General features: G+C 38.5%; 1 protein-coding gene across 1 annotated transcript; it reads left to right on the forward strand.

The window, feature by feature from the left end:
• Positions 1 to 1,212: 1,212 nt before the first annotated feature.
• OPN4 (opsin 4) lies at positions 1,213 to 23,902 on the forward strand. The gene is made up of 12 exons (XM_035570378.1): positions 1,213 to 1,239; positions 8,697 to 8,839; positions 10,806 to 10,939; positions 12,726 to 12,929; positions 14,789 to 14,960; positions 15,852 to 16,016; positions 18,741 to 18,848; positions 20,006 to 20,186; positions 21,492 to 21,644; positions 22,205 to 22,273; positions 22,733 to 22,771; positions 23,711 to 23,902. Exons 1-12 carry the CDS (start codon positions 1,213 to 1,215, stop codon positions 23,900 to 23,902), a joined length of 1,587 nt encoding a protein of 528 aa, XP_035426271.1.
• Positions 23,903 to 26,058: the final 2,156 nt, after the last annotated feature.

Raw genomic sequence — 26,058 nt, forward strand, 5'->3', positions numbered from 1 at the left:
TTCCAGAAACAGTTCACACCATCTGTTTTTGTTACCAACTGCAATGAAGCTCGTACCTTGCAGTAGGGTCATTCTGATGTTGGCTGGAAGGCCTGAACCCTGTCATACTCGTACTCAGGCTGCAGTATGTGCTAGAACAGCCTTTCCACACTCTGTGCCAAATACCTTATTGCAATTAAACTGCACTTTACCATTATAATGGGCCTTCAGCTGGGAACAGAGTAACTCATAACTCTGTACAGTGCAACCAATGTAAAGGCAGATTTGTGTGAATGAGAATCTGCTCATGTATGACCCAACTAAACAAAACCAAAAAAGAAAGCAGACAACTCTTGAAACAAATGTTTTTTTGCTGTTCTCTGCCTACGGCATTTGCGTGTGTGTTTGGTGTTTTTTTAAACTGAAGAGCAGAAAAGGATGATGTCAGTGGGTTTTATCCCTGTTTTCTCCTGTTTATTTTTAGAAGTGGACCAACAAATAACCATGACCTAAATTCTACAAGACAGAAGTGCACACAAGCACTTTGTTAAATATCAGAATCTATTTGAGTTCAGACAATTTCAGCAGAACTGTACACATACATTTTCTTTAATCATTGAGTACAAAAAACTAATTCACCAATACACTGACAATGAGCAGTGAAGTCTAATATTTTAGAGAGTTAGCAAAGTCAACCTTTAACCATCTTTCTCTTCATACAGTGATACTGTGGACATAGCATTGCAATTCAGACATAACTTTGTTAAAGACAAAAACAAAACAAAACAATAGTTTTAAGTGAGCATCACTTTTATACTGTCATTAAAGTGAAGCCTGAATCTGGATGTAACACGCACCAAACTGGGCATGTGCAGACCCTGCAGCTCCTGTATTTAAATGGAATCTGCTGGTGCTGCCCTTTGCTAAGCTGAAGATGGAGCAAAGCAATCTGAAGCTTTAGTGAGAAACTCTGCACTAGTTCTCACAGCATTCCAGACGGACAATTTGACAATCTGCTTTACACACACACACACACACACACAAAGATAAATTGGCTGACTTAAAGTCAGGGGGGAGCTTTGCTTTCTTTGCTGCTGCTGCTTAGATTTTGTTCACATGAATAGTCAGCCCATTCAAAGGGGGATCTTTTGTCCCTCTGAGGACCCCAACGGCACCAAAACTGTGGAGTCCCTTGATGCATGGAATGACTCGGGAGCGATTGCCTACACACTGATGGACCTGCCTCTTAGAGCCCCAACAGTAAGTGCTTTCTGTCACTAAAAGCTGTAGCAGGTAGTTCTGCTGGCGAAGCTGGCATTTATAGAACTGTAAATGGACATTTAAGGTACATGTGCATATTTAATGTTGTAATGCAATAGTGAACAACATAATGGAAACTTAAAAACCTTTTTATTTCTGTTTTTATCTACTGCAGAAAGGACTGTAGAAACACTGGTTTTTGGCAGTTTTACATGGGCAGAAGACAGGGAGGCAAAGTACACTGAATATGTTGCAAACTATAAAAAGAGCATGTTTTTGTAAGTTAAACAGTTGTTCAGCAGTTCAAACACAATGCTTGCTTGTGGTATTATTCAAAATGGAAATCCCCATCATTTCTGTAATAGTCTGTAAATGTAAGAAAGTGCTTATGTAAATGTTGAAGAGTTGTTACTTGCAGTTACTCAAGAAAGCTTTTCAGAAAGGTTTTCCAGGTAAGTTCTACCAAAGCTCTTTCTCAGTTGTTAAATGCTAACAGAAAAATTCCTTTAAAGTGTGATGGTGCGAATCTGTGGTAATGACACTTCAGGATGGAGTCTCTTTGGGCTTTCTAAAAATATTCTGAACCCTTCCGGTTTGGTTTGTGGGGTGTAATGAAGAAATCTTTTCTTGGCTATGTATCTCTATATACTATTAGACCTGCAAAGTTTTATTTGGCTGCTGTTCATACAAAAGACTGCTAAAAAGAAAATAATAAAAAAAGACCCACGCTGTTTTTTGGAGTTTTTGAAATCTGAAATTCAACTTAAAACATTGATGTGGTCACCCCAGGTATTTTGAAATGAGCCATATCACCCAGTGACTACTTAAAAAAAAAAGTGAAAGTTTCAAACACTCCTGAAGTTTTTATGCATAAAGCATGTTGGACCAGGTGTTACATTTTGATCCTAATTTATAATAAAGCAGCAGTAAATATTTTATTATTTACAGAGTAATAATGCAGCCTGTTTATTTTTTTAATAAAACCTGGAAATGCACAGTGTATTACATGAAAATAAACAGAGAAGTATCCTGAGCCAAGGCGCTTACGAACTAAATTAGATGGATAACATAATGAAAGAGGATAGCAGAACATAGCAGGGAGGGAGAAGTGGGACTGGAGAGCACATAGCAAAATGGAAAAGGATTCTGGGGACAGAGTGATTCACACTGGAAAATTCAAAATTATTTTTGTCCTTATTCTGCTGAAAGAGGAAACTATCTGTCCATTTCTTCTCCCTAGGTCAAGTATTTTCAAACTTTTACATTTTAATTTGATACCAAGATTGCTTTCAGTCCTGAAACTCTCCTAAACCAATGTGTGCTGCTTGTGGCTGAGATTAAATCCAGAAGACAGGATTGAAAATCTGCCATCCAAATTGCTCAACGGGACAAACATCATCCATGGAAAGCCCTGCTGCCTACTGGAATGAGGGCTTAGCAGTTGGCGTCACCCTGCTGAAACCACAATTGAGGTGGAATTGATTACACTCCTCTTTGTGCTGCCTGTCATCACAGAAAAAGTGCCAATAGAGGCAAGCTCAGAAATCAGAGTAAGGAACTGTGAAGACAAATAAGTACTATCAGTTGTTGGAAGACTCTGGTAGGTAGGCAGAACTAAAACTGCACCTAGAAACTCTAGGAAATGACAGTATTTCAGTTCTGATAATTTTTCCAAGCTATATGATTTGTTATAATGTAAAAGGCTTAACGCTACTATTGATATTATAAGCCATGCTGTACAAATCAGCAACTTCATTACCAATGTTTGTAGGAAAATTAAGAACAAAGAGACACAATACATTGCCAAAGTCAAAGTGGGACTCCCAAACTTGCCATGTTTAGGAACTGGGCTCTATTCCATTAAAACAGTCATTCTGCAAAACCAGTGACTACAGTTTGAAAGCTAGATGAATGCCTCAGAACAACAACATAGTAGTCCACATTTCCCTTTCCTTGTCTTGTTAGGTATAATCCATCTGGTGTTCAGGCAGGACTAGCTGAAAAATGTCCCTGTCTTAGTCTTTTCTGTTCCCAACTTCTGAAACAATGTCAGAGAAATAAATCAATTAATCAATCATTCAGAACCAAATATGTTCAAATTCTATCCTATGTGGATTTCTTGTTTTCCTATAAACTAAACCTTACTTTACACTCTTGCAATAGGAAGAATATGAGGAATGGGCTACATCAAATGTGATTTATATTCAGTACAAATATTTACATCTGTGGCCTTGCTTCTACCATCATCACTCCTAGCTTTAGTCGAATTCCAGTAACCAACGTCTCAGAAGAGCAATTAAACAACGTTTCTTTTCTTACTCTGAACATTTTTTTTCACCAGTAGTAGTTATACCATATTCTTTGCACAATGTCCTTTTTTCACTTAGACAAAAATATTTTTCTCATGCCATGGAAGTGAGGGGTCACTAGGACTCTCAACCATGTTATGTCTTCTACTAGAACTTACTCAGAGGTGAGCTGGTATTGCTGTTTGCTTTCTTAACAATTTTAAAATAGCTACTTAGAAAACCTCCTTTTTAGAAAAATGTGTATAATAAAAACATTCCCAAGATAGAATAGATGAAGGCATCAAATATTCCTGGTCTAGATTTTATTTTAACCTAGGCAAAACACTAAGGAGTGCAGGGCTTTGTCCTTAACTGCAGAATTCCTTTATCCTTACAACGTTCTTCAGACCAGCCTCTTGCAGGGTCTTAGCAAATTACACATCGAAATACGAGTTCTGTTGCACACTGATGCTCTCTGCAACTGGTTGATGTTTACCCCTTCTCTGCTTGCACCAGGCCTTAGCAGAAGGGCCTGTGCGCTGCTCTCTTCCCAAAGAAGTAGGGTATCTCCTCTTGTTGGCCCTCCAGGAAGGATTCTGCCTCCCCTGCAACCAGCTTTAGCAGCAGGCAGTAAATATAAAGAGGTTCCACGTTGTGCTGCAGCTTACATGGACAAGGCCAGAACAGCAAGGATTTAAACAGATTTCACCAACTATCAAATGCTTCTTTTTCTCCAAACTCCCTAAAAGCAGCTCATGCTTCTAAGACTCAGTCAATGATAGTGAATGATAGCTGAAAATATGGCCAGTTCTGCTTTAGCTGTTTTGTTATAGGCAGCAGACAAGCATTTCTTTAGGGATAACAATGAACGTTTTAAGAAGGCAGACTGTGTTAAATGTAGTTGTTTCCCTCTTTTTCTAGCGCTTCTCCAAGAACACACTTAAACCTGCTGGAAGAAAATACACTGATGTGGAGCAGCCTTCATAACTTGTTGCCACTGACTCTTAAGGCAATGACAGAGTAGGATTTAGAAAAGGATTACACCTATATATGAAGGATAAAAATATCCTCCATTAAGATTATTCTTTCGAAGGGATAATAACCCTGTTTTAGGGTATGGACCAACTGCTAAGACTCTGTGGTGGAAAAGGAATTCCCACATCACTGTTCATTAAGCACGTTTTGCAGCTCTGCTAGACACCCAGTCCTGGCTAAAGGCAGACTGGTGTTCTGTCACGTCTGCCGGAATGAATCAGCGACCACTTCCCAGCTTCCTTAACAAACCCTAATTATCCACCTGATTCTGCAAAACCACAGTGTAAATAATAAATAGCTTGCCTATTATACCTACAAATTATTTTACAGTTCTAGCAAAAGGCCAGTTTTCATACACACCCAAGCAATATTATAAAGCCTGCTTTTAAGGATGGCTAAAATGCCATCCTTGGCTAGAAGATACGTTCTCAAACTGACCCTCAGTACTTGCAGCGAAGAGATCATGTTACATTTCAGTTACTACCTCGATGTCCTCCACAGCTTCTCAAGCAAACATTCTGTTTGCTTATTTGAGAAATGTGCAATACTTACATTGACTGTCAGGAAGTTGATGCTTCCCAATGAACTGTTTCCCACAGAATTAATAACCGTCTAAGCTACCCACAGCACAGTAACCCTGTGGGTATACTGGCACCCAGTGGTCCAGGGCCTCAGATGCAAGTGCCTTTATTTGTTGTCTCAGGGAAGTTGTAGTGCATTGTTCACCCACAGGAAGATGTCCAACCTCTTGGTTTACAGTTCTGCTTCTTCGCTCATTTGGTGATGTTTTGAATCATGTTACATAAAACAAGCTGTTTTGTCATGCTACTTGGAAGAGAAATAATGAAGTGCTGGTTTTGCCTGTTGATTCTTTTAAACTTCATTATGAAGTGTATATAGAAAGAAGGCTGAACAGAAGAACATGCAAAGCAATGATGTTCTGTGTTAACAATGCAATTGAAATAGTTTGCTCAGGCTGAGCATTCACAAAGGACAATTGCTATGGTGGGGATTGCAACAGTGGGATTTTTTTCTCTCATGCCACCCAAGTCCTAATACTGGGGGGTGACAATAGAAGATAGAGTCTAAACAAAGCTTATCTGCTGGAGAAAATGAATAGAGAAAAGCTTTGGGAATTGTCTGATTTCTCAATTATCCTGCTGTCCTGATTTTCTCACTCGCTATCTTTTCCCCTTGTAAGATGATCTTGAGACAGGCATGTGTTTTCATCTCCTAGCGAGGAAGTTGTATGCATGCAACTCAGGGATGAATTTGAAGTGGTTAGGCCTGATCTAATTAATGCCTTTTGGCTTGGTTAGCACCTTTCTCTGACTTAAAGACATTTTGAATCAGACCAGTATTTCCAATAAAAAGATTGAAATGACTTTTTTTTTTTTTATAATCAAATGTATTTCTTGGGGAACAGAGATAATTGGATCCTGTGGTGAAAATAACAGGCCTCCAGGAAGTCCACACTAAAATGTGAATTTATTTCTCTTTGCCAGACCTCTTCTTTCCCCATCTATTTAGTATTTTTTATGTCTTATCACTCCTCCATTATAAATTTTATTCCTTTTTTTTTTCACACTTGACATTTTTATTCATTCTGAACTTGTTTCATCCCCGAGTAAGAAGTTTGGAAGTCTTCTGCTGTCCCTTAAATAACCTTTTCCTCTATTGATATTTCTCTGTGTATTTATATTTATCTTTCAAATTTTTCCTTGTCCTTAGTCCCCCACAAATTTCATTTAAATCAAAGCCATTTTAAATCTGTTCTTTGTAGCCAAAACAAGCTCCTTTAGTTGCTTCATTTCTGTTACCTTGATCCAGTTCTGATTAAATGGATAGCTACGGGGGAAAACATCAGAAATCTCCATTCCATTAATAATCATGATTAAGTCTCTGCAGAGCAGCAGTTTAAAAAATGTTTTAGCCATAAAGGTAAGGGGAAAAATAATAAGCCCAAACCAAAGAAGACCTGATCCCATTTATTTAAGTTTTATCTCAGACTCTCCCACTTGCTATTCACATGGGATTTTGTGTTATTTTACTGGCAGTGCATTAAGTGTAGCAATTTCTACATGGGCAAGATGCCCGCTGATGTTTATGATGTGAGGCCAACTTACACTTGCTGAAGGAACCTGAGCAATAAACATCATGCTACTGTCATTCAGTTAGCATATCTGCCTTAGTGCAATAATAACGTTTTGCTCCAATTATAACAATAGCCAGAGCTACATTTTCACTCTCTGAGATGAGACTATTTGTCCAGCATCTCATCCCTGCTAATGAAGAAACCCAGGGAGTACACTCTTCCTGTTGAGGATTGCTGCAGGCAGATCCTCAGCACACAAGCAGAGACAATTTCCTGTACAATTTCAGACACTCCTGGGGTTTGACTCTTGCTACTGGCACATTGGTTTTAAATGTAAACTGTCTCTCGTAACTTGAATACAATCTCAGAGATCTATTCAGAGCTAATGTCTGCCCCTACTGTCTGGAAATACTCTTGTCCTTTGATAACTGGGGTGTTGTCAAAGGCAATCACGAGTTCCGAGTTCCGAGTTCCGCTCTAACTGTGAATGCCAGTGGTTGACACAACTGTAGAAAGAATGTGAGAACTCCACACCTACATACCTCTACGTGCTTTCCTCCTTTCCAAACAGCAACCTTCCTTTCCTGGGAAAGAAGGACAGCATATGATAGCTGTACCAGTACCTGTGATGGGAAAGAACATATCCAGCCTCAAAGCATTATTTACACTTGGTACAGGCACAAACCTTGATACAAGCAATTCCCTTGCCCTGGATCCTAGGCCACAGCCAGACTGATAATATTTACAAGAGGCAAGATATAAACTATTCAAGATACCTCCTGGGCTCTTCTCAACCCTGGCATGATTCTTGTAGCCCAGTAGCTGAGGAATGCCATGGCTGCAGCTTGCAGACTTGAATTATGAGCAGTGGTCACGGCATGCCATTCCTGAGCGAGTGCCACCCCTGACGAGAAAAACCTGGCTATGAAGAAGAGACAGGATACGTCTGTGTGGATGAATGGGTATAGGGTTTGGTATTTATCATAACTACGTTAGCTGATCAGAGCTGATGCCAGGGCATGTTCAGGACAGTAGCACATGCACAGAGGTGAGTGTTTAAATCTCCTTGCCTGACCTTATATCAAAAAGGCAGCAGAACAGTGACAGTTTGGCTGTCCTCTTCAATTTCTGTTAGGTCATCCTGCTTCCTGGCTGCAGACTTATTGTTTACTTCATTACTTAGCTGGGGTCACTTGGTCTAAACACTCTGTGTGGCTCCTGACACTACGAAAATGTTTTAAACTATTATTTAAAATGCTGCAGTCTTCAGATTTGCCTAGCGAATTTTGCCATGGGTTATCAGTAGGTAAAACACGTTTTCATCATGTGCTTTACCACAAACTTCACAGGGAGCAAAATAACTTCATTCAGTCCAGAGTGAAAATAGGCAGGTATGCAAACAAGACACATGCTATAAAGTTTCTGTGGTTTAGTTTTTCTAATCCTTTATTTACTTTCCAAAAGACTGTTGTTCAGTGCTGCCAGGCTTTTGGTAACTAAGTCTTCAGGGCAGTTATTCAGTGGGAGAAATGAAATAGCCATGCTGCTAAAGGATTAAATGCATGTTTATCAATAGAAGGTAATTTCTACTTCATTAGAGAACTCTAAGACAGTGATGTTAGAGGACAACAGAAATCACACTTCACAGGTACAGACACTTTCATTAAATGAAAACTGCAGAAAATTTACTTGTTAAGCACTTCATTACTTAATGTCAGATGCAATACAAATGGTCCCTTCCTGTCTCTTTTTCTCTTCCATATCCTTCTCTTTCTTTTGGGAGAGAATAGATTGCTTTTCTCCACCAGAAGTCTAAATCAACTGTAAACACATAAAACAATGTTTGACCTTTGTGCTGCTGATAGCATACATAGCCCCTGAAGATGATCAACTGTAAATGTAATTTGAAATCAGTTAGCTTATTCTGACTTTTTTGCTTGCTGGCTTTTCACATTCTTGACCGTTTCCCCTTCTACAGAAGCACGTGTCAGTTTATTCAGTAAAATCTGACCTATACCTATGACTTCTTTACTCCATAGAAGATGACAGCGAAAGGTGTTCCTGGTGCCTTTCCTACAGTGGATGTCCCAGACCATGCCCACTACACAATTGGAGCAGTCATTCTTATTGTGGGGATCACAGGAACTCTGGGTAATTTCCTGGTCATCTATGTTTTCTGCAGGTATCTTGGTTTAGATTTTTTTTAAATACTGAAATGGATGAACTTTAACACCACCAGGACTGCACTCTGCATGCAGTGCAGACATACTGCCATTGTAAATGCACTGAGACACTGCTCTAGGAAACAAAATGGCAACCTGCCATTCCCCTCTGAATTCCCAATAACCGTGGTCTGGTAGCAAAATGGCAAACAATCACCCCGATATACCAAGTGATAAAAATGCAGCCAGAGCAGAAAACTTTCAGTGAATTTTTTTGCTACTGGCTGAACAGTTCCTGTAGTGCACTGATGGGACGTTTTGTACCTGCCTCTCTCACTTATCTTCACTATTTTAGATGTTTCCTTCATCCTGCTGCTTACTTCTCAGTTACTCTGTTCCCTGTTCCTTACTGGCAATGTCTCTCATTTTTACTTTTTCTAACACTTGGCTTATTTCCTTTCAACAAAGCCACATCCAAGCTTTTGTATCTGAAAGATATTTGATCTCTGACAACAACGATATCTTCACCATTCCTATTTATTCACCCTGCTTCTGCTTTGTCACACTCAGCACTGTGTGACAGAGCATTGGAATGATGTCAAGCCAGTGAGCTCCTGCTTTATGTTTGATCTTTACGCACTACCGTAAACCTAAACAATAACAAATATATGACAATTTGATGGTGTTAACTTGAATCACTGGAATATGGACCAAACTAATTTGGGTCTTGAGCCTGTATTTATCTGGTGTAGTAAATGATAGGTTAAAAAGGTAAAATGGCAGCAAGTTTTCCCAGGCAATCTCACATTTTCTGTTTCAGTGTGTGCATTCAGAGTAGATACCAACACTTCAGTATGGATGACATGGCCTTAAGAACAGATAAGATGCTGGCACACAGACCAGATATGTGAGACAAGGATGAAGTAAGTGATCTAGCGTAGCTCTTTGCCTGGTCCCATACAGGAAGTCCAACCATGGCAGTTGTGGTTCCAGTGGAGGACACAGCTTGTCTTCATTGGAAGATGCTATAAAGACAAAAAAGGACACTGATAGCAAAGTAACGAGTTTATCAGAAGTTCGGAGAACACACTGGATGCCTAGAAAGCAGTCTCAAGAAATCGCAAAACTGAGCCAGCTGTCTGAAACAGAAATACATTCAGCAACTTTGCAGATTACTGAATAAAAACGAGTGGTCCCTAAGCACCTGTTAATATCTCCTTGTTCCCAAACCAACAGTTAGGGGACAGCAGTCCTACTGATTGGTTGTGGAGCAGTGCAAAGAACCTATCATTTATTCTGATAGTTTTCGTTTCTATGTAAGGCCAAAAGTTTGAAAAAGGAGCTAAAAAAAGTTACAATGAACCCCTAATGGAGGTGCTCTCAGTTGAGCTTTTATGTGTACCCTTTAAGGCATTGTACTATAATATTATGAATAGCATATGCTGGTCAGATATGCTCTAGGCTAGCTACAGCCCTCTTCAAAATCAGTGTCTGGGCAAGCGAAATGCGTGTCACAGAGCAGAATTGATGTAAAACATAATGCTTGATGTGGTACCTAGTGAGTTTGCCTAATCCCTGTATTTGGAAGTCACTGCTCAGAAGATCAGTATCAGGGAGATATGCACTCCCTTCCCGCAGCTCAGCACGACCCAGATCCAGCAAATCCATAGAGTACATCAGCTTTAATTTCCTGTTAATCATGGACATGCAGTGCACTGGGTCAGAGTATTTAGAGACCAACGTGCTTTATCCCCATCGCTGAGCTGGTTATCAAAACAACCCTCTAACATGCACAGGAGTGTAAGGGTGTAAAAACTGAGCCTTGCTTACGTTCCCTCACAGGGGAAATGAGAAGCACTCTGCTCTAGCTTGCTCTGTAGCGTGCCTTGGTGTTAGTGAAGCTGCCAAGGCTCACAGGAAAGAATAACAACGTAATTAACACTGCAGTAGTGTTTAGCAACATTCCTTCTGATCTCTTCTTTGTAGGAGTAGGACCCTTCAGAAGCCAGCCAACATATTCATCATCAATCTAGCTGTCAGTGACTTCCTTATGTCCATTACGCAATCTCCAGTTTTTTTCACCAACAGTCTCCACAGACGCTGGATTTTTGGTGAGAAAGGTTTGTATATTTATTTATTAATTATAAAAAATCACAAAGTATGTTCTCACCATAGTGCCAGTTAACTTACAATTCCCTGGGGTACACTTGCAATTCATAGGATCACAGAATGGTTTGGGTTGGAAGGGACCTTAAAGCTCATCCAGTTCCAATCCCCTGCCATGGGCAGGGACATCTCCCACCAGACCAGGTTGCTCAAAGCCCCATCCAGCCTGGCCTTGAACAATTCCAGGAAAATTACACACATGAGATACAAAGGAGACACTGGCAACGTAAGATACAGGGGCAGCTTCCTTGCCAGCATTCTTCCCCAATCATCTCTTCAAGTAGTTACTGGCAGAGTCCTGTGACAAAGAACCACCAACTCAATACGCACCAGCATAACAGCCTTCTAGATAAGCTGCTCAGGGACTTGCACTGGAAAGCTTAGCAAAAGCAAGTTTTCACATCAAAAATGCTAACTGAACATTTCCTGTAAGAAAATGTTCTTGAGGGAGCCAGTGTTAATGTGTGATTTACAGAAAATATCTGGTCGTGGTTGCATGAGAAGAGTTGACTAGACTGCGCGAAAAGCTGCAATGGTACTTAAGAAAAATATCAACTCTGATTCCTGTACAAACCAGTTTACAATCTAAATAGCAAATATAAAAGGAACGATGATATTAAGGGATTCAACCACAAGGGAAGAGATGGTACAGATTCTGTCAGCTGCCTCTTACAAAAAAAAAATTAAAAAGGTCTATCAAATATTCAAAACTGCTCTTTCTTGTTGATTTTTATCCACTACCTTTCTCACCATTTAGACTGTATAGCAATCATAATGCACAGCCTTCAGTCTTTGCTGAATCATTCTTCTCTTAATTCTGACCTTCCAGAACCTCTGATCCGGCAGGTAGAAGGCGATGCACCTGCAATAGAGTCTTAAACCCTAGGTGAAACTTGCACGACTGAAGTCAACAGCAAATCTGCTGCAGACTTCAATAGTGGGATTTTCACCTTTGGTATAACAGGTGCACAAATCAGTCCTAAGGAGCCCACAATCAATAATGCATAAAAAAGCCTGTTTAAGGAATGTGCTTTCATTCTTCCTCTATAACTACAGTATGAGGAAGACAAGTCTTTGCCTCATTAATAGGTATTGACAGGGAGGAATATGAGACATGCCGTTGGTATCTCTGATGTGTTTTTTTTAAAAAAAAAAACAAAACACTTCCATGAAGTGTTGAATTGCACATGTTAAGAAATAAAAATAAATAAATAAATAAATAAAAAACTGGCTTCTAATTGTGAAGTTGTTTGAATAATTCAAATCACTCATGAATATATTCATAGTCTGAATATTTACTCCAGTTACACTGACTTTGAGATGTAAATGACTCCATGATACCAAAGTCACTAGAACACACTGTTGAACAAACCAGCTGTTTCTACAGGAGCTGCAGTAACACTAGAGTTACACAAGACATGGGACTGCTGAAAGGTTCCCAGTAGGAACATCAAGTCAATAAGTTGACATCATAAGTCAATGAGTGAAAATAGATTAGGTATTGCTGTCTCCAGCAATCGAAGCAAACAAAATCTTTGAAGTTTATCTCCATGGATAATACAATTAGCAAGATAAACAGTAGCTTTGAAATAGTATTACAACTGCTGCGAAACTGAAGTTCCATTGCTTTATGAATTCCAGAAGACATTAGTTGATAGGAAACACAGACTTGAACCTCCCAGAAATTAATTAGCATGGGTAGATTAATTTCACTGCTACTTCTGTCATCTTCATTGAAAGGCTGTGAGCTGTATGCCTTCTGCGGAGCTCTTTTTGGCATTACATCTATGATCACTTTGATGGTGATTGCCTTGGACAGATACTTTGTCATCACAAAACCTCTGGCTTCTGTTCGAGTGATGTCAAAGAAGAAGGCCCTAATAATCCTGGTAGGAGTCTGGCTGTACTCTTTGGCTTGGAGCCTCCCACCCTTCTTTGGATGGAGTAAGTGAAATGGAATACAAGTTTTTTTCCCTCATATCACTGGATTAAATATTGGTCTGTTACAGGTATAGGAGGGGGTGAATCAATGGCTTGCATATTAGGCATCAACAAATCAATTTGAGAAAAACTGATAAAAAGCATATTGAAACTGAAGATCTCAATCAGAAGAAAAAACACCCAGTGCATATGAGCAAATTACATGACACTGGCACTTCTCCTTGAGCTCATTATTTATTGTACAAAGAGCAAAAGATAAAATAAAGGTCAAAATTTATGAATGATGTCCTTGCCTATTATCCTCTACCTACCTCTGTTGAGCTAAACTGAACTATATAAAAGTGAAATAGATACATTTATATTTTTTCTGATGGCTTTTTTCCTTCCCAGAGGTGCTGTGTAAGAGAGTGGTGGCAAACTGAATTTCTTTCTTCATATAAAAGAGGAATACAGTCTGAATATTTTGTGCAAGTACATCATGAATAAGTCTTGACTATATTATAGATGAGCAAACAGCACTAGGTGTCGGTCACATTGTCCATTCAGCCAATGGTATCTTCATTAAAGCTTCCAGTAGGGGTGGCATTTAGTAATAACTAACCAATTTGCTTTTGTAAATGTTAATTTCATGCATGCAAATTGGAACACACATACAGCATCTTGATCATTGTAACAAAGAGTTTCTGTTATTCTTCCTCATCAAATCCATTTCGGTACCATTTATTTGTTTCCTATGAGTCACCAGTTTCAGTCAGTAAGTTACAATGAACTCATCATTCAAAAACTCCAGCCCATTATTGTGTTCCCTAATTCCAGAATAGAATGTGTCAGCTCAGTTGAGGTAAGAATACAGTAATGTTTTGTTTTCCCAAAAGATGCTGCAACAAACTCAGTTACTGAGTTGAGTTTTAGTAGATTTTTGTTATTGTCAGTCTGGTCCCCCTTAAACATGAGGCATGTTTAAGCAGGCAAACCTCAATACTGGGAGAAGCAGTCTTCGGTTGAATGAGGCAGTATTAGAAGAACAAAATGTCAATACAGTCTTAGATTCTGGAATCTTAATGGCAGAAGGCAGAATAATTACTTGAAGGGTGTTGTTGTCTTATAATTAGATTCTAATAGTATCCACAGTACTAACTCTCACACAATAATTGGATGCATCTGAGCACATCTGGTGCAGTATTTTCAAAAGTTCAACAGAAAATACCACTGTAAACAGTGAAAATTAAAATACAAAGGAAAAATAAGTTGCTGTTGACAATTTCTTTACCTGTTTGACATAGTTGCTCTAAAAAGATTCGGTTTTATTTCAGGCAGAATATTATGCATGTATGACATTTTTTTTAAACACGTACTCAACTTTATATTCATTTGACCTGCACACTAAATCACTCCCCTTTGCACAGTAAATTTCTCTAATATGCAGAAGTTTAAAGAAGTGGTAGCTATAGCTTCATTTTCAGTTTCATTTCACTCCTTGGGAAGAAAGCAATTTGAGAGGAATTGGGCAGATCTGAAAACAGCATGGGTCTGATCCAAGACCAACTGAAGTATTTGGAGAAATGCCCTTTGACTATGTTGAGCTTTAGATTATAATGAAGATAGGAAATAAAATTATTCAGTTTTCAGATCTACTGAAGCCTTAGACTGCTAAACTTAAAAACAGTAGGGCAACAGAGTAAATGAAAATAAAAAGAGGTAGTTTAAACAAAGAATCATGTATCTTTTTAGACTCTTTCTCCCCTAGAAGAGAATGGGTCTAAATCCCATGTTATTCTGAGTATCTTTCTCTAACTTTTGCATTCAGAATGCTCAATAAGAATCACTTCATGGTTTATGCCTTCTCCTGCCATTCTTTCTAGGTGCATATGTTCCCGAAGGTCTGCTGACTTCCTGTTCCTGGGACTACATGACTTTCACACCATCAGTCCGCGCCTACACAATGCTGCTTTTCTGCTTCGTCTTTTTCATTCCTTTAATTGCTATCATATACAGCTATGTCTTTATATTTGAGGCTATCAAGAAGGCAAACAAGTAAGTAGCCAACAGTCTTAAGTTTTTATTTCTTTCTTTAAATGACTGCTTATTTTCTTAAAACAAGGACCAACAAAACAAAAATGGACATTTCTTTTTTTTACTTTTTGTTCATATGCATGACTGAGACAGGAAACAAGAGTTCTGTCAACATGGTAAGAAGTATGGTTCTTAGAAGGGCCATTCAGGGTTCTGAATTTACACCAGCACTGTTAAGGATTCTTGCTAATGATACAGAAAAGGGTATGAGTAGCAGCCTCAGAAATCAGAATGATGAGAAAGGACTATAGAAATTAACCAACTCTAACAACAACAAAAAAAATACTAAAGGGACATCAGAGATGCCTAATAACTGAGTATAAAAACTATTCCACAGAAAAATGGAATTAAACTGCAAATTCCATGTTTGACAAAAAGTGAAAAAGAGATAAAAATTAATTACAGGTCTCTGAAACAAAACCTATTGTAAAAACAAAGGCCAGTGTCTGCCACTACATTGGTAATCTGTAGCTATCTGTCCTGTAGATAGCAGCATATCTAGTCGCATAGCCAGAAAGTGCAGAGTGACAGTACAGTACCACAATCTGACTTACAAAAGCAAAGATTTCTCTAACTATATTTAATAAATCAGGTATTCAAGTTAATTGGACAATGCTATATGTGGAAATTCTTCTGGTACAGGACTTTTTTTTTCCCACTGATTTTTGCCATTGATTAGTCCAACAGAAGTACACTGAATTGCAAGGGACTGGTCACATACAAACAGAAACATACAATAAAAGTACAAGACATATTACAAAATAGCATAAGAGTAATTGTTGCCACATTTTATGAAGTAGTTTGCTTAATTCCTTATCTCCATTTTTCTGTTTTATGTTTATTTTCCCCTAGGTCTATACAGACATTTGGATGCAAACACGGAAATAAAGAGTTACAGAAACAGTACCAGAGGATGAAAAATGAGTGGAAGCTGGCCAAGATTGCACTGATTGTCATCTTGCTTTATGTCATTTCCTGGTCACCATACTCTGTTGTTGCCCTGGTAGCTTTTGCTGGGTAATTATGAATTTATCAGCAAAGGAATATTCAGTGAAAGCAAAAGGTGTGAAATTGTGAAAGACAGATGAAAGTCAAAGATACCTGTCAAGTCTAATGCCTGAAGTGCATTAAAACAACAACATATTCAGGAGTGACATTTAACAAATGAGGCACACAGTGACTGATTTTTTCTTAGTTCAACTTTTCAAGAAGAAAAAAGAAAAAAAAAACAGGAATAGGGAGGTTATTACTAGCAAGATAAGAAACTGCCAGTGATTTCTGCATGCAGATTCTCTATGCTTGCACATTTGAACTATGTTAATTTTATTTAGCAGCAAAATGCTAACTAGGGGAGGCAAAAACATTCACCCAATGGAGATTCTTTCTCCACTTCTTCTATTTACAAAAGTCTATTTGTTTGCTTGTGTTACATCAAACTGCTGAAATTCCTTACATGCATATGCAAGCTCAGAATTAGACGAGTACATACTTCCTTTGGGGAGCTTTCTGGTGCTCAGTATAAATTATAGTAAATATAAATCACATAAGCATGTTCATCTAATTACCAGTGTTTTATACAGTAATTTCAACAGAAGTGTGATACTATTAATGCAGAATCTACACACAGCTTTATTGTCTGGTATTGCTGGGGATCACTGGGGATGTGAGACCATCACACTGGGGATGTGAGAACACTAGAGATAGATGAAAAGAAAGACACAGAAATGCATCATAGCTACCTTGCAGCACTACTTGCTCTCAGACACATAAAAAAAAAATAAAAATGCTTTAAACTAAGCATTTTAGCCATATAGAACTGTCAGGCTGTTCTGTAAGATTCAGCATCTACTTTAGGATGATCAAGTACCTGCTGAACTTGACTTTTGGCCCACGTCTCATACTGACAAAAATCTGAACAAATGGCCAATTTTATAACTGTGCAGTATCTGACAACTGAGAATTTGCAAATTTTGCTCATAAAGACGGCTGGTGAGCAACACATCTTCACTCAGCTTTTTTCCTCTATTTCTGAACTATGCTTTTTGGGCAATACTTCTGGGATTTTTCAGAGATTAATAGACCAAGCCTGGAGGCCTTCTGTTGCCTTTTATTACAATGAACTTAGACAAAAATCACTGCATGCCAAACAGTGGAAGGTAGACATGAAGGCAGACATGAAGTCTGTGGCTACTGTCCTGGACTAATGACAGAGCAACATCTGACAGAGCAACAACATACCCAAAAAAAGAAAGAAGAATCTTAACTCCTTCAAAAAATTCCTTTATAAAATTCCCCCTTTGGAAGGGGACTACTGAGCTAGAACACAGTCATGACCACTAATACTGTTGATCTCCAGGTTACATTAAAGTTGTACTTTCTGCGAGTGGTTAGTCTAAACAAAATCTTTCGCTGCTGTTTGTTTCTGTCAGCTGAATGCTCTGCCATTCTCACCAAAGCACCATGCCTCTCATCTCAGGGTCTAAAACTCCATTCCATAAAGGTCATACTGTTTTGTGGTCTCCAGACCCTGTGAAGAATTACTCCTCTAACCAATGCTTTGAAAGAATGATTTGGATCAACCATGTTAAATATTGTATTAGGAAGAACATGTTACTTGGACAAATCTTATCAGAGAAAAACTTTAAATTAGTGGTGAAACGACATCTCATCATTTGAGCAGCTGACAAAATGGTTCCTATATTACCACTGGCAAACCATTTCCTCATCACGGAGCGTAAACCTACCCGTAATATGATGAAAAATGTCTTTACCAGGATGATGAACTGCCACCTACTTATGCAATCCTCTTCATTGTTTGTTTGCAGCACTCATATGAGAGACCTTCTGAGACAGGATAATCTGAGTATTTCAGGAATACAAGTGGGAATGCAAGGCTAAGTGAAAGACAGAGCTTAGACTGCCTTCTCAGGAAGAAGAGCTGTGACAAAGAAGGAATTATATCCATGGAAGGAAAGACTGACTTAATGGGCCGTTTCACTTAGAGCACTTTCTACCAGTGCAGGAAGAGGTCATCATAGCCCCTAAGCAGGTCCATGGAGAAACTGCCTGTTAGAAACCACCCGTGAAATGTTATTGTTATTTTGGTCTGAGCTGTTCTATTGACTTTTTTTCTGACCAAGACTCTGTGGGCTACTTCAGGCTATCTTCAAATTAATTGCCTGACAGGGGCGCAGCAGATGGACATCAGTCATAATTTCTGTATACTTTAGAGGCTCATAACCTGTATATATGCATGGCCACAGTAACATAAGCAAAACATATGACACCATAAGAGACATTCCCCCCTCTTTTTTAGATCAGATCAGGCAAAAAGCAAAGTTTGAAAAGGAAAAATGATTTATTAATTATCCTTCCTTATAATGCCTCATTCTGCACACCCATTAGGTTATCCTAATTTAGCAAGTACATCTGTTGAGTGTTGAACAGATAGATACTCTGATGAACGCACATTCACTCCCTGCAGGAAGACTTTCTCCCTAGGGTAAGCAATACAAGGGTTACCTCTGAGTCATAAAATTGACGTGCTGCAAGAGAAGCACCAAGAAAGTCACCTTTCTCAGAAATGCAATTAGGCTGGTGCTGATCCTTGCAGGAAAAAGATGTAAAATTTTGCACTCTCACTGTTTGGAGAAGCAGTAATTAGGGGTTCTCATCAGTGTATAACTGCATAGACTATGTAGAACTCAATACTAAATATATAATACATTTGCATTACTCTAGGTATTCACATGTTCTAACACCCTTCATGAATTCAATACCAGCTGTGATTGCCAAAGCTTCTGCTATCCATAACCCCATCATTTATGCCATCACTCACCCGAAATACAGGTAAGTTCACTTTGTAAGCTATGTTTAATATATACCAGAAAATATCAGACAGTAACTTTGTCACTTAAGGGACTAGTATCTGAATTCTGTTTCACCTGTTCATTCTACCTCTGAAAGACTACCTTCCCTTCCCCAAGAAAATTTCTGAATGCCATATAAATGTCAGTGGAATCTGTACTTGGAACAATTTACTGTGCAGATGGGAACTAGAGATGTTTATGGAATGCTGATCTGTACTTACAGATCACATGATAAAAGATAGAGACTTTCCTAGCTCAGAGGAAATCATCGTAAATTTTTGTGAACTATCTTCATGAGAGATCTGGACATCTGTCAGTGTTACAAATAGCAGTTTGTTAAACTAACCAGGCCAGGGAAGGATGCAATTCAGTGAGTCAAGCCACTCCTTCCCTATTTTGCGTGTCTTCCCCACCTTTCTTCAAGCTTCCGTATTTCAGATAGTATTTCTTCTGGCTTGTAACATCTAGGGTGATTACCACATCAAGTTCAGATGCAGGCTGTGGGATCTGATGGATGGCAGCAAAGCCATACGTACTCTTTTGTTTCACCCTTTACACAGACCAATGAGGGAAGTGGATGGAGAAGAGGCAGGCACGGACTTCTAGGTGGAAAGGCTGGGAGGGAGAGAAAAGCTGTGCAAAAGACTTTCCTTATGCTGCATATGAGAAAAAGAATACTGTAATATAACTGCACATTTTGTACTACTCTACAGATACCAGGCAGACAGATGTGCAAGAAGAAGCTAGAATAGCTGCTTAGGGGAAGATTAAAATAATTCATTATGTGGTACTTCTGCAAGGCTCAGTTTAAAGGGACAGAATTTTATTTTTGCCCTGATTAAGCTGAAAGCAGATAAAACATCATTTTAATAGCTCCCTTCAGTTCAAAGAATTGTACTTTAATGCCCTTGTCCCTGCCAAGCAGTAAATTTGAATTCCACAGAACACTGTGAATAAGTGATCTTGCAGGGTGATTGTTTATGAGGCATTGGATATCTGGAAAACCCTTTATTGTGCCCAGTAATTTTCCAGTCCATGCGGCGTAAGTCCATCTCTCTGAATAAACGCATTGTTTATGATGACTGAATTTTTGTGCTAACAGAAAAAATCTGACTGGTTCTACCTCTCATCCATTAGAGCAGCCATTGCAACATATGTTCCCTTCCTTGGATCCCTGCTGAGAGTTTCTCCAAAAGACTCACGATCTTTCAGCAGCTATCCCTCCTCCAGACAAGCCACTGTAACCAGCCAGTCTTCTGAGACAAGTGGGCTGCAGAAAGGAAGAAGGCGACTATCTTCTCTCTCTGAAAGTGAATCAGTAAGGAAGATGCAGAGTAATTAATTTTCATAGAGAGTCCTTCAAAGTGGTAGCTGCTCTAGGTGTTTCATTAAGCATTAAGCATATAAGCATTATGGTGCTTATTACAAGAGCTCCAGAAAAAGTCAAGGGTCAAAGTGAAACGAAAGACAGAAAGCTGATGTGTAAGAGCAAAATGTAGCCCTTTGTATTCTTTCCCATTTGTGACACTGAAGGAAGGGTGGAAAGATGGAACAAGAGGAATTTTAGAAAGTAAAGGAAGCTTAAGAGTCAGAGCACCCTTGAAAGCCTGACCATCCTTCTAGGATGGTACTTATCTGACCACAGATCTGGAGTCCGGACACACAAAACCGCAAACTTCTTGTCACTAAACAATTCTCTAGTGAAAACAAAGTTTTAAGGATACAGGTAATGCTTTCTGAAGGTGAAGTGGGCTGTATTTGTAAACATTAATCATCAGACATAGATAAAAATCAACAAATGCATTAAAGAATTGTTTTCACAGGCGACCTCAACACCTTGCTGCTGCCAGTGTAAGCGAAGCCAGATGTCTTACACAGCAGCTGGAAACAAGGCAAATATTTGGCATCCCAAGTTCTCTCTTGCTACCCAAAGTTACATTAGTAACTCTGTAATTGTTTTAAATACAATTTCCAAATATATGAAAAGGCCATTATTTTCTCTGTGATTGTTTTTCATAGTCAAGGTAATCATTGTATCTAAGCAGTCAAGCTCTGCATTCTGAGTGTTGTTTTTAACAGTGACGTTTCAATTTCTTTAGACACTATGTTCTTTTGACTTCTTAGTTCAATCGAAATGTAGTGAAAAGGCTGACAGAGTGAGGAAAAGAAGGTAGTTCAGAAAAGAACGTTTGACTCCTAGGAAATTCTTGAGGTTTTTCTTTGTTTTTTCCCTGTATGTTCTCCCATTAATTGAAACACAGTTTATAAATTAGAACTACTTCATGGAACAAAGTGTTTCTAAAGTGACTGACCAGGTGTATTAGAAAAGTTTCAACACTAGTCTATAACAGAATGTTTTTTTTGTTTGTTCGTTTGTTTGTTTTAAATTGCAGTGAATCCTATAGGGAAAAAAAAAAGCCAAATTTGGACTTGGTGGTTTTGTTTGTATCTCTTTTTAAGCAAAACATTTTATGAAGTTCACACGCGGCATAGTTTCTGTAAAAATATTATGCAGCGTCTGTCTCCCTAACAATTTCTGTTTAGGCAAAACTGATTCTTATGATACTATCTGGCCAGAAATCTAAGAAAGCTAAAGTGCTTGTTTTTGCTGTATTCATTTTAGGGCTGTACTGATATGGAAACCGATATCACCAGTATGATCTCTAGTCCTGCTAGCAGACAGGTCTCCTATGGAACAGGCAAAGACACAACCAAAACTAGTAACCTAAGAACCAAACCTAAACTGCAAAGACATCATTCTGGGATTTTTGAGAAGGTAACAGATTGTATAGTATCTAAGTTCTCAGACAACTGGTAGGTTAACAAATCTGCACATTTTATCATAATTAATCATGACGGTTCCTGCCTAGAACATAGGAATAACCTATGAGTTAACACAGTAAGTAATGACTTTCAGGCTGTAAAAGGTCATCAGATTTTTACTTCCCTGGTTCGTTATTCAGCTTCCTTGTTACACTTCTGACAAGCAAAGGAACTATTATATTGAACTTAGCATCTGAACGGTATGTTGTCTTGTGTTTGCTTTTAATTGTATATTCAGTAATATTTTTATTTCCTTATATTTCCCAAATTACTTGATCCATCTTTCTGTTGTCTCATCATTTGCTATGAAATGAACACATACAGTGAGAGGTAAAAAAACAACACTATATTCAGGACATTACCATATTCAGTAGTACAAGATTACATGTAGTATATTACTACATTCCTCTTCTGTTCCCTTTCCTTTTCCCACCCTTTTTATTTCACATATGTAGGATATGGTGACATACCTATACGTCGTTTATGTCTTTCTTGTCTGTGTTCATTTTTCAGGCAGCTGTAGATGCTGATGACATACCAATGGTAGAATTGAATGTTGCAGAGTATTCCGCTGCACCTACTGTAAGAATTGTTATTTAAATATCTGGCATGGGTCTAACTAAGGGAGGGAACAAAAACTGCTGACACTACCAGTCTCTGAGCAAATTAAGTTACTCGCTGACATGTAAAAATTACACAAAAGTCCCACCAGTATACAGAAAATATGTCCACAAAGAGTAGATCACTGCTGAAACTAAGCAGAGATTGATATAGAACACATGTACTACAGGGTTCTCCTGAAGACCAACTTATTAAAAGAATTTGAGTATTGTTTTGAATTCCGTAGGTTCCCTGATGATGTCTGTGATTTCTTTAGTGGAGTATGGAAGCATTATTTTATGACACCTTTTTTGAATAATATACAAAGCAAGCTGAGATAGCCGTTCAGATAGCCGTCCCTTTGAGACAGCTGTAATCTGTGGCAAGTACCCCTGTGCAAAGCCACACTGGTAACTATTTCATGTTCTCTGTTTTGGGTAGTGCAAGACAGCACAAAAACGCAACATGGAGGAAATACAGGTAAGTTTTTGAAACGTGCCATACTACTTCTTCAGTAAGTTGCTGTCCTAGTGTCTCTCTCTTCTTCCATGTAACATGTAAAGCTTCCACGTAAAGCTATGGCATAATGATATATATATATCTATACATATACCTCTATACATACATATATATACATATATATACACACCACAAGTGAATCAACTTGCCCTAATTCTTGACAGACAGGGAAATAAGAGAAAGAGAGTTGATAGGTGAAGAAAAGCCAGTTTTATCTTTGCAGTAATAATCAAAATGCAATACAAACATGTTAACCCTTTATTGTCAGTAGTAATCCTTTTAAGCTATAAGCTATTGCTAGCCTGATCCTAACACTCATTTTTTGGTCCTGTGCTACTGACAGCTAAGCGCTGCTACTGAATATAAATTAATCTTTCCCTCGATTCCTGTTTTCAGGAATCCTGTTTTCCATTCTCTAACTGGCTTTACCCTTCAAAATATCCATGCTGTTTTTCCTAAGTTTTACATCATTTCTTGCCCCAGTGAACCTAAACTGGTGCCTTGTCATCTATCTAGGTTTCTTTATGGAGGGACTCCTTACCTCACTGAATTCATAGACCATCTGAGCACATCGTCAGCACTTTTTTCCACAATTGAATGTGCTGTCATTAGCCTGGTATTTCATCAAAGTAAACCAGATTGTTAAGTAGCAAATGCGAAGTCTGTGCTTCAGTATATTATCTTATTTAACTTTTTTTTTCTCCTCATGAGTTCCTCATGAGGCATAGCAAAAAGTGTTCAGATCTACTTCTTTCTCCATCCTTTCAGTCTGGCACTGAGATAGTAGTAGGGATTGGCAAAGTGCTGATCTGAATATGTGCCATATTTTCATAGATGATGCCATCTGATCTCCATGTAGATATTCATTTTCCATTTCTTTTAAATCCTTGCATCCTTTAGAGAGGTGAGTGCCTGAACGGTATTGGACCAAGAAAAGGAGAGCCTCGCCATAGACCATCTGCAGCCCAGGTACCCAGCATTATAGTAACATACAGCAACGCGCAAGGTATAGAGCTTCCTTCTGGATACAGGTCTGGTTTCCTAAGCCCTAAGATCAAAAGCCACAGGCAGAATAACAACTTCAATAGCTGAGTGGTGCAAGACAGAATATCACCTTAGCTACTACCTCTGCAAGAACCATGGACCAGCTGAATCCAGAAGACCATCTTACATCATCCTGAAACACTCCTACAAACACCCAACACAAGACAAGCAAGGATAAAATCAAGGGGAGTAACCTGTTCAGCATCAGAACTGTCTCCAGTGGTTCACTTCTTGATCTGAATCACATTGCAATTTTATCATTTCTTCTTTATGCAGCTCATAAAGTTATTTCTTTCGCTTGGATTTTACTCTTCTCAGGTATATTCTACCACATCATGGATCCTACCTACAAGCCTACTATGATTAATTTGAGAGGAAAGGGAAGTATGAGATCCAAAACTGGCCTTTGTTCACTTACTGTGATTTAACTTCAAAGCTATTTGGGGAAAAACTTACTTTACTTTCTGGAGATGGTTTCTTTGTTATTGAAGTTCCTCAAGCAAATGAAAACTTAATCACACAGTCAGTGCTCCCTTCTCTCATTAATAACACATTTTCCTTCATTTTCTTGTAGAATGCAATTGAAAGGTAATGCACTTGAGCAGTAATTTGAAGTCTCAGATGTTTATTTTAATTTCTGAGATACTGGGGGAAGAGAAAGGAATCACACTGACAACGAGTCTACACTCCTTTCCATACTGAGCTTCTTTATCCAATAGTCACTTAAACACCAACTTAACCCACAATTAGCCAACGTTCCAGAGTTATAAGAAGTTTTCTGGAAGCCCCCTCCAACTTCCCTGAAGCATGTTTCATGAGAAGAATGCAGAGTTCAATTCAGTGTTTGTACTGAAATGTCTTCTGGCTAATTCAGTACATTTGCCTTCCAGCACTTCACAGTGCTATATCTTTAGATGTGCTTTTCCAAACTAAGCCTTGGGAGAAGATGTAGTTCTCCAAAAAAGCATTGTTCTACATATGTGTGGAATCTGCACCATTCCCAGTTTAGCACTTCAATTTTTGCCTTCTCTAAACAGCAGCATCCTTATAGCCAAGGATTTCTCCACGGTGACTAAGTCCATGAGATTGTACTTATTTCCCCAGAAAGGAAAGGAAAACAGTGCTATGAAATAATAGTAATTTTCTGCTTTTCCCTGGTGCTCCTTCTAGAGCATGAGTATAAATGGAGAGAATTAATTTGCGATCTATAGAGGTATGTATCACAAGAATGATGAGGTATAGTCAGTCCACAGGGGGAATATATACCTTCTAAAACTAAAAGCACATGGCACAAAGAGCTATTGAAACACTTCTTAACAAGGGAGCCCCAATAGTTCTCCCTTTGGTTGAATGAATGAACCCCACAAGCAATTTTATCCTAAGTAAATCAGTTCTTCTTTATGTCACATCAGAGAAAGCCATAAGACCCTAAAAATGTAACATGCTTATTTATTCCGTTGAGAGGAAAACAACTTCAGTGGGTTCCAGAAGACACAGGGCACTGATTTGAAGCAAATTTTTGGAAACTTACTTGAATTGAGGTTTACTAAGAGAATAGTTATTAAAATTAGAAATGGAGGTGATAATGACTTCTGAAGCAGCCAAATATCAGATCATAAATAACTGGCCAGTTCAGACAGGTAATAAACCACCAAAAGAAACAAAGTGTTCACAATCTAGGCTGTTTTTATGGAAATAAAATCATAGGCATTAGAAATGGAAAAGAAGTAGTACACTTCCTCCCTCCACCTCCCACTACCGGATATTGTCTCCAGGCAGAAAACAATATTAAACTGATAATATATACAGCTAGCAACAAAGAAAAAGAAGGGGGGAAACATATCACCTTCAAACAGGAAGTACATTCAAAGATGTTCATTAAGCCTAAGGAATTTTGTTATGACTTACTCTCTTGGCTTTTACAATTATATGAAAACATGAAGCATGTAATTCTTCCCATCCTTTGTCATGAAGGCCATGTGAAAATAGAGAAGAAATGCTAGCAAATTCTGCCTGTTTCATATGGGTTGCAAAAGGTAGAACCTGTCAAGAAAATAGGTCAAAGCTCACACATGCTGTTTCTCGTGTTAGTAAGATGCCATTTGTGTATGGTATGTCATTAAGAGCTAGACCCTTCACTCCTGATATGATTTTACTCCCAAGAAGTATTCTTGAAGACTACACACTCTTCTGTATTCTCTTCC

Source organism: Cygnus atratus, chromosome 7 (genome assembly GCF_013377495.2).
Source record: "Cygnus atratus isolate AKBS03 ecotype Queensland, Australia chromosome 7, CAtr_DNAZoo_HiC_assembly, whole genome shotgun sequence".
NCBI classification, from domain to species: Eukaryota; Metazoa; Chordata; class Aves; order Anseriformes; family Anatidae; genus Cygnus; species Cygnus atratus.

What these genes read in the sequence shown, in the direction of transcription:
- OPN4 (XM_035570378.1), top strand. Translation starts at nt 1,213, where the DNA reads ATGGACCTGCCTCTTAGAGCCCCAACA. An exon ending in GCTATCAAGAAGGCAAACAA is followed by an intron (nt 14,961 to 15,851) that starts GTAAGTAGCCAA and finishes ATTTTCCCCTAG; the next exon opens with GTCTATACAGACATTTGGAT. An exon ending in CTCTCTCTGAAAGTGAATCA is followed by an intron (nt 20,187 to 21,491) that starts GTAAGGAAGATG and finishes TATTCATTTTAG; the next exon opens with GGCTGTACTGATATGGAAAC.